The 10,289-nt window shown below is 35.5% G+C and overlaps 1 protein-coding gene across 1 annotated transcript; it reads left to right on the top strand.

Moving 5' to 3' along the window:
• The first annotated feature begins 8,860 nt into the window (after positions 1-8,860).
• On the top strand, positions 8,861-9,265 carry LOC107062513 (uncharacterized). The gene has a single exon (XM_015313192.1). The coding sequence runs from the start codon at positions 8,861-8,863 to the stop codon at positions 9,263-9,265; it is 405 nt and encodes a 134-aa protein (XP_015168678.1).
• The last annotated feature ends 1,024 nt before the right edge of the window (positions 9,266-10,289 follow it).

Here is a 10,289-nt window from a genome sequence, read left to right as displayed (position 1 = left end):
GTGAGTTATATAGTTTTTCTTACTGCACAATGTATTGCTTTGTAGAATTAGGTTGTCAAGGAATTCTATTGACAAGTAGGAATGGCAATGGGGTGGGTTAGTTCTGTGACAAGAAAAGGCTGTAAAAGCTTTACCGCTAATATATGATTCTTATCTTTGCTATTTCAATTTTGATACCATCCATGTTGCTGTTACCATAGGTAATTTTACTGTTTCATTTATCATTTTGGATCAACACCATATATGTTACTGTGTTACAATAGGTAATTGATCAGTCATCTTGTTTCCTTCCTTGTAAATGTGAACTATCATTGGTTTTTTGTTCCAATGATAGTTCCTAACCTCAAAATTAGGTAACTCTTTTACCCTACATTAAATTAAAGATGTGAGTTATATAAATTTGATTGCTGCAGACAATGGGGCGGTGCGGGGTAAGGCGGGTTGAGCTTAACCCGTAAAAAATTTAATCTACCCCGCACAACATTTTTTTTCATTTTCAACCCGCCCCACCCCGCCCGCTCCGCATGAACCCGCCCCACATAATTTTTTAATATTATTTTTTTCTAGTTAAGTTTGATACTAAAAATAAAATTTATAAAAATAAATTCATTTTTTCATTAAGTTGTATTAATTTAATAGGATAGTGACTTAAAATTTTATTTTTTAGTGGTCAATTGGGAAACATGTAAGAAATTGAATTATTTTTTATTGAACCATTTTCATTTTATTATCTTGAATATTTTAGTAGCTTTAAAGAAATTATCTTAATAAATAATGCTCAATCACTCTTATAGCATTTAAAAATTAAAATTAAGTTTAAACACACATAAACAACATATACCCGCAACTCGTCCTGCATTAGTTTTTAAAAAACCCACTTCAACCCCCTTGCATCCCACGCCCTGCACAATCTTAAACCTGCCCCTCCCCGCATAGCCTTAAACCTGCACCACCACTCATCTGCCTTGCCTGATTGCCATCCCTAGCTGCAAGATGTATTGCTTTGTAGAATCTTTTCAATTACAATACTTTAAAATTCAATAACAACGAATCTGTTTCATACTTTCAATAATAAGGAACTTCACAGGTCGTCTAGATAATATTTTCAATAACAAGGAGTCTGTTTCAATCACAATACTTTAAAATTGTTATAAAATATATTTGTTAAAAAACATCCAGCCATATTAGTTTTTATAGTACTATCGAACTGATGATCTTTATTCTTCAATGTTATCTAGTCTATAAATGAGATTCAATAAATTCATACTACAACAAAGTGTACACTTCTAATAACGTTTTTTCTTTAGTTTGCAAGAACTTAATTATTTGTCCAGTTACTAAAAATATGCGTCCCAAATTATGTTGTCTTTTTCTTACTCCCTCTGTCCCAGTTATTTATATATATATATATATTATATTATTTTATTACCTTAAATTAAAAGCACCAACTCCTAACTTAATGGTAAATTACTAAATAACACCTATTCCATCCTACACCACCCGCACTATATACACCTATTCGCATAAGCCGCCACTTCCCCCTGTTGAACTTTTAACATGGCCGTTCGTACGCTATACACTACCATTCCGAAACGCCACCACTTCCAAACCCTTAACATTGAAAAAACACGTCCGCCGTGAATTATCAAACAATCACAACTCATCGCTTCCCACAGTATATAACTCGGGAACTCAATTGCTTCTCCCTATCTAACATATTTTACAATTAACGCACAGGTTTGCAACGACACACCCTCTCCTTCACAATATTGCCTTAATAAATCTATCAGTTTCCTTCACCCTTTAATTTGGTTTTCCTGCACGCAGATAAGTTGCAACCGAATCATCTGGCTCTCTGGCCTGCTTTTAGACAAGTTGTAAGTGAATCCCTTTTCTATTTTATCTCGTTAATACTTTAAACTTACATGAACAGGACTACTTGGCACCATACAATTGCTCATGACATTCTACAGGTACGCAGTGTGAAACACATTCCACAATGAATAATGGCTACAAGAATAATCTATTCATTCGCTTTGTTTCTCCCCCTTGCTACAACAATACGACTGACTATAGTTTGTTCGCCTGCATATATATAATTCCTTGCCAGTTGCTACTATAAAATTACTATATTTGGGATACTTCAAACCTTTGGATTGGCCTCTTTACATCTTATTACTGTCTAAGTTGCACAGACTCTTCACTTTCGATGCCGCACCCGTGTCAGATTTTCCAAAAATACACTACTTTTGCCGAATTCGACACGTACCCCTTGACATTTTTTAAGAGTCCGAGCAACATAGATTACTGTTAACATATGTTCATAAATATGTTAGTTCTAACCATTTGTTTCTCGCACATTACATCTTACTACTAACGTCTTAATTGCATGAATTTTCCGCCAAATGTTGCAGACTATTACCAGACGCATTTACATCCAATGTTAACATTGTTGCACTCATTTCCCCAGGTACCTGCATTCATCCAGATGCAACCCAAATGGCGACTGAAACGGAACTAGCAAAACAGAGTGTATTGATAAACAATATACCAAAACACTTTGTAGATTCGGTGATGCGGGTCTTAGTTATTCGAAGGGGTTCAATAATACCTTACAAGAATTCAAGGCATGAAGGAACTTTCCGAACTATAATATTAGTTGATGAAGAGGTAACAACATTGACACTTTTACTTACCATATTTTACAATGGTTCTTGTTTTTTGAATTTATTCCACCCCTCCGCCGCTTAATAATAGGGGACAAAGATTCAAGCAACACTATTTAATAAGCATATCGAGACATGGAAAGACTCCTTGAATCCAAATAAGAGTTACTACATTGCCAAAGGGCGCTTAGATCGCGTCAATCCCAACTACTCTTCTGCGCACAAAGAAGTTGAGTTGGACTTTACAGCCAATACCATCATAAAGGAGACTGAGCACGCGGTTTCAACTCACAAATTCTCTGATGGCTTTTTATCATTGGAACATGCTGATAAATTACCTAATGGTGCTATTCTAGGTAACTATCCACACGACTAAGCTATAATTTTTATGCCCCATTACGTTATTCTAATCTCCAATTTACATGATCTATTTCCAGACTTGATTTGCGTCTTAGTTTCGGTGAATCCCCTCATTCTAAATGAAAATTCCAAAAGACGGGAAATAGTTGTTACAAATCAGCTGTAAGTTGTAATGATGCATAGTCTACCATGTGTATATAGATAAGGTGATGTATTGACTATTCACTTCTAACGATTAATCCAGCATGGAGCATACAACCGTCACTCTATGGGGGAGATTTTGCTGAAAATGACGGTGCATTCCTTGAAAAGTTGCAAGATGAAAAGCCTATACTGGCCTTATGTGACATCAGAGTCTCAATCTATAAAGGTATCGACAGTGTATTGTAGCTATTTATCAACTATAAACTGGCTATAGTCATTGTTTCTAAACGTTATAATGCTCTTGTCACACTAGGCCGATTTGGGATCTCTACTATTCTTGTGAGCAGCGTCTTGATCAATCCAATGTTCCAAAAAGCAAACGACCTTCGAGCATAGTACATTACATAATTCACAAATATATTCTCCATTGTTACTTTAACCAAACTATCAGAACTGCCAAGTTTAAGTGAACATTGCTATAACAGGACATATTTCCTCTATTATGATTGTTCTAAACGTACATATTAATATCACCAAAGAATTGACAATACTATACACCGTGCTGACCTCACTCTAAATGGGTGTTACAGTTAACTAACCACATCGCAAATACAGGCATGAAATCATAAAGGCCGACAACAAAGATATTGCAATAACGCCTACTAAGGTAATGAGAATAGCCATAGAAGTTCCATTGGCCAATATTCTAGATGGTTGTTCTCTGATTCGCAAGTACATACTAACCGATACTTCAACTCTTCGTAAATTAAATTCATTTGTATGTTCAATGTATATTCTCAAATATGTTCTCCTGGCGATTTGCAGGATTGTATGTACAAGTTCAAAGCAACAATTGAAGACATACTCAATAAAGATGAGCCATGGTATTCGTCTTGTAAAAAGTTCCACAAAAAAGTGAAAGTTATATAAGACATTGCCGCCTATAACAAATGCAATAGTCAGAATGTCGAATAAGAAATGAGGTTATACTTTGTTTTAACGTGATTCAATATTTACTAATTACTAAACACATTATATTGAATTTACTGCCCCCTATTTTGAAGGTATTGCTTACGACTTGAAGTGTGCGGTGGAGAACGACGTGCTAGAGTCATTCTTTTTGAAGTGGCTAAATATTTATTAGGCTGCAGCGTGCAAAAGTACATAGAATCAAACTCAGTAAAGGTATGACCTTAATTTATAGAGTTGACTTAATGTAAGGGGATATTTATATAGTGTTATGTGTACCGTTATGGCAACCTTACCAACTAACATATCCAATTGCTTACATCTTATCAAGAAGGAAGAATGTTACTACTACCGCAAATTGGTGTTGACTAAAAACAAGCATTTTGACTTCCTTGTGAGAATTGATATGAATGACTCAAAGCCCCGACAGAGCTTAATTGCTGAAGAAATACATCAGGCGGAAGATGAAGTGCCAATTATCGTGGATGACGCAGTCAAATCAGTAAGGATGTACAACAAAAGAGCCAAGAAAAACACAGAAGGAGCTGCCCAAATCAAACTAAAGAAACAAAAAGCCAATAGAAAGTAGATGTAGTTCTGAAATATGTATCTAAACAATGTGGAACTTTTACTGCGTACTCAATGTTTGTATTTTCTTAACTACTTACTAATTGTTAGTTTTCTATCCAATTCAAATGAAAATTCCATTTGCTACGCAAGTACGATATACATCAACTGGAATTACATACAAACTATTGTTGATGTCAATTCTATACTGAACTCTAAACGCTCACACGTCAAAAGTCCTACATTGCCTCTGTTGGCTGTTACCTTCGATCAATAAAAAAACTCGCACTCAAAATAACAATTCCATTATAATATCATTTTAAATACACGAAATAACATTCCAAATTATCCGTACATGTCATGTTCATGTATTACTCTTCTTAATATATTGTTTGCTTCCACTGTGTCGGTAGTATTTTCCCTTAAATGACCGTTTATCGACTATCTAATCGGCATATTTCAATTAGTATAGCACTATTCTTTATCTTATGGATCAGGCAGAGTTGCCCTGCCCAGTAAAGATGTGTCTGTCACATGTTAGCAGTAATGAACTTTTCCAACCACATTAAGTAGGATTAGAATACTTTATTAAACAAATTCCAACTGGGGTTCTGATTACCTTATCTTTCGTAGGTATAAAATATCCGAACGAGCCGTTAACAAATGTAAGAAATTTGAATAGGCTTATGGTAACATGCCTTTCCAGTTTTCACTCAAAAAACACGCCATTTCCTACTCCCTGCCTTTGAATTTTTTTTTGTTATAATAATGGCCATTTTCCGATTGTAGAGGTACAATATGGACAATGGTGAATTATCCATCATTCACTCAGCGCCGGATATTAACTAACGACTTCGTTCGATGCAGTTAGTTTATTGATACAATATCATAAATTGAGGTGATTGTATTACTAGAAAATAAACTTTAATACCGTCCCTACATTAATTAGTAAAGTGGCAAAAACTTAATACATATTATCGGCCAATCAAATTTCTATGAAGCAATAACAATTTCATACTGTTAACAATTAAAAATTATTTTATTACACCACATTCCATGTTTCCAGCAAACACCCATTGTCGGAAACTATAGAATCCTGCAAAACCTAACAACTACACTTTCAAAACCCATGAAAAAATATAACAACACTAAATAATACGACGCATCCAGAGCAGCAAACATCAGTCGACAGTCACACCTTCTTTACAACATCACAACTTTCTGGATTTTGATTGCAACTCACTGCAAAAGTTGCCTCTACAATCATTGAAACTACTTCAACACACCCCTCTTAAACACACTATGGTACTCCAGCATCTTAGTAAAATAAATCACAAAAGTTTACACCTTCTTCAGTATCTTTCTGAATACTATACCCATCACATACCATTGTTCCATCACTACGCAATACTAACACATTGGAAACCGGTCACACATTCATTTAGTCGCAGCGTCCGTCGATTCAATTTGCACGCTCCTCTGTTCTGTTTTCACATTAAATACCACCTGCGAAAGTTCAAAGTAACAGAGCAACATCACGCATCGGGTAATAAAAACTGTAAGTTCCCTTTAATTCCCTGAATATATTCACCAAGGGACGAATTAGCATACTCCTGTAAACTACCCACAATAATTGCCTCGGCATTATTAATTTTTTCAAATTTACAAATATACACACAGGGCAGCCCCTTCATCCAAGGTGGTAGTAAAACAATGGCTCCATCATACATTTTTTGGTCTAGCGTATGGTGGTGATAAAACATATATTCCCATCCATAAATAAACAGATAGCATTGCAACCAACAACAACCTGAACAAGATGTAATACAACATTATAATCCATTGGGGTTGCGGGGATAGAGAATGCAATTAGTAGTTAGACAGGATAATTATAGACGCGGACATATCAAACAGAGGGTCTGAACCAGAGTAATCTTTAAGGGGTCTGCCCGAACCTTATGGGAATATGCATTCTATTAAATCATACAGGAATTTTCACCAAGGAACGAATTATCCTGCCCCTGTAAACTACACCCAATAATGACCTCGGCATTATTCATTTTTTCAAATTTACAAATATACAAATAGGGCAGCCCCTTCATCCATGGTGGTAGTAAAACAATGGCTCCATCCTACATTTTTTGGTCTACCGTCTGTTGGTGTTATAACATATAATACCATCCCTAAATTAACAGATAACCTTGCAACCAACAACAAGCCTGAACACGATGTAATACAAGATTATAAGCCATTGGGGTTGTGGGGATAGAGAATGCAATTAGTAGTTAGACCGGATAATTATAGACGCAGACATATCAAACAGATGGTCAGAGTATTCTTTAAGGGGCCTGCCAAAACCTTATGGGAATATGCTTTCTGTTATTTCGTATAGGATTTAATCGCTTCGCTAATCAAATGATAGTAAACCTATCGTCTTACATACATACTTTCACGATACGTATATATTCTGACAACTTGACAACCTATAGGAGCTCCCACAATTCTGCGCCACTATATATTACTTAATTAACACATTTAATGTTTGACTTCCTGCTACACTAGCACACATTATAAAATTGTCAACTACTTAATACACAAATAACACAATTCCCAAATAGGAGACCATTACCTTCAAGACAGTTCAATAAAGCATGGAAGTTCACTTGAAGCAGCCTCCCAAAACAAGAGGTATGCTTAGCAAAATGTCATTTTAATGCCAAATTTCACCTATTAGACTGACTAAAGATTACAAATTATAACATCATCCCATCCTATTTGCACCAGGGGTCAAACGCAAAATACTGACGGATGTAGAGAAGGCATTGCAAACGGTGGAAAACATAATTCCCTCTACTGATCAAATTGACGATGGCCATGTTCATGAATAACAAGTGAAGAAGTGGAAAAAAAAAGTGAAGCGTCCAGCTATATCTGACGCGAATGTTGACGGAGGTATATTAGCTCAAATATTCTACACCTAAAGCTATACAAAAGAAGTGTTGTCGACATAAAATAACATTCTCCAACTATATATTATTATGGTTTGTGTTATAGGGCTTACTCATGGAAACTTCAGACCAGCATCAACTAATAAATTGGAAAAAAAACAAGATTGCACCTACTGCCATGCTTTGAGGTTTGAATATGAGCCACAAACATTCTGTTGCGCAAGTGGATATATCAATTTCACACCCAATGAAGTAGCAGATGACTTTTATGAATTATTTGTGGCCGATTCAGAAGACGCAAAATTATTCCGGAAAAATATACATGCATATAATAGCATATTTGCTTTCACATCATTTGGAGTTAAGCTCGACAAAGAATTGGAATCTTCTAGGAAAGGAGTTTACAGTTTCAAGGCACAAGGTCACATATATCATGATCTACCATCATTAATTCCAAACAATGACAGACCACGGTACTTTCAACTATACTTCTATGATACTGACCATGAATTAGCCAATATAATGTCAGTACTACAAGATGCCAATTTATCAGAGGAAGTCATGACCAAATTAGGAAATATAATGGAGGGGAATCCATATGCAGAATTCTTCTCACGGCTTAAAGAACATACAAACTTACAAAATCTAGAAATATGCATAGCTGCAAATGCTTCATTAGATCAAAGAGTGTATAACAAACCGTCGGTGGATTAGGTCGCGGCAATTTGGGTAGACGGAAATAATCTAAATACACCGTTTGAAGGAGATATTGTAGTACATGAACATTCAGGAAATAAACATCTAGTAAAACATTATTATGGTTGTTATGATCTGCTTCAATATCCAATAATTCTACCTAAAGGAGAAGGAGGTTGGCATCAAGGAATACAAAAATGTCACAATCAGATCATCAACAACCAAACACCTACAAATACAAGTATCGAATCGGGTAGATTATCATCCACTAATGCTGCTGGGTTGTTGGCCAATGAAGCACAAGTTAAGCACATTTCAATATAGCCAACAAAAATATAACTTCATTTGACTATCATATTACAAGTTTTAACTTAAAATATACTGCTACTACTAACCCTATATGGATAAGTTATCTAAGTCTAATTCTTAAAAAATGATGTAGTTGTACGACGCGAATCAAAAGGCTGTATTTCCTGTAGGGAGTACTACTATTATAGACTACAAGTACAAATGGGTGACAAATCCATACTATTACTGTGTGGGAGATTGTTGCTGCAATTTGTGGTGGACATATACATTAAGATAGAAACAACCAGACTAGAATATTATAGATTTGAGCAATCAAATTATCGAAGGGAGATACTCCAAGGTATTGTTGATAGTGTCAGTGACGGTGAGTGTAGAGGAGACAAGGTAGGACAAAGGGTATTGCTACCAGGATCGTTCATTGGAGTCCCTAGGGATATGCGACGCCGGTATATGGATGCAATGGCTTTGATTCAGGAGTTTGGACGATCAGATCTTTTCATCACCATGACATGCAACCCAAATTGGGTTGAGATTCGCAACACATGTTTTTATTGTAGAATTCCAGAAGAGAGGCTTACCGCATATACACCTACTTCTAATATTTAAAGAAGGAAACAAGATACGATCACCAGATGAGTATGATAGATACATTAGTGCAGAAATCCCTAATAAAGACACATATCCAGAATTGAGCGCATTAGTTATCAAGCATAGGAAACATGGACGTTGCGGGGAGAAACGTAAGACGAGCCCGTGTATGAAGGATGTACATTGTAAATTCCACTACCCAAGAACATTCACCAACAAAACAATACAAGGAAAGGATGGATATCCGATTTATAGAAGAAGAAATGATGGGAGAACAAGTGAGGTCCATGGAATGAACACGAATAACCAATGGGTTGTACCTTATAATCCCTATTTGTTGATGAGATATAATTGCTACATTAATGTTGAAGTCTACTCAGGAGTTAAAGCAATAAAATATCTTTATAAATATATATATAAAGGGCACGATAAATGTGCCGTATATTAGAATCTGTTGATGGGGAAAAATTCATTGATGAAATCAGAAGTTTCCAAGATGCACGATGGGTCTCACCACCAGAAGAAATGTGGAGAATATATGAGTTTAACCTAATTGAAATGCAACCGGCAGTTATCAACCTACAATTACATCTTCCAGGCAAACAAGCAGGTATTTTACAAATTTGGGACAAATAAGATTTACACTTACAGTTTCTACCCTAGATAGAACATCAGTTTATGTTATGCTTACTAAACCATATGTAATGTGCTACTGGAAGAAACAAAATCTACAATCTATCGTGTAATCAGACTTTGTACAACAAACTATGCTTACGGAGTATTTCAGGATGTTCTCTATATACATGGAGGCTTGCAATTATCTTTACAGAGAGCTCCCCGAGCATTATGTATGGAACTCACAATCCAAAATATGGACAAAATGAAAATCACGCACAGTTAATTAATCATACAAAATGAAGATACTAAATGAATCTACTCAATATCGCAGCAAATCCTAGAGAAGGAGAAAGGTATTACGAAAGACAATTATTGAATCACGTACGAGGATCCTTTTCATTTGAAAAATTACTAACTATTAATG

The sequence above is a fragment of the Solanum tuberosum genome, unplaced genomic scaffold (assembly GCF_000226075.1).
Source record: "Solanum tuberosum cultivar DM 1-3 516 R44 unplaced genomic scaffold, SolTub_3.0 scf00237, whole genome shotgun sequence".
NCBI lineage: Eukaryota > Viridiplantae > Streptophyta > Magnoliopsida > Solanales > Solanaceae > Solanum > Solanum tuberosum.
This window is presented reverse-complemented; position numbering and strand designations above follow the sequence as displayed.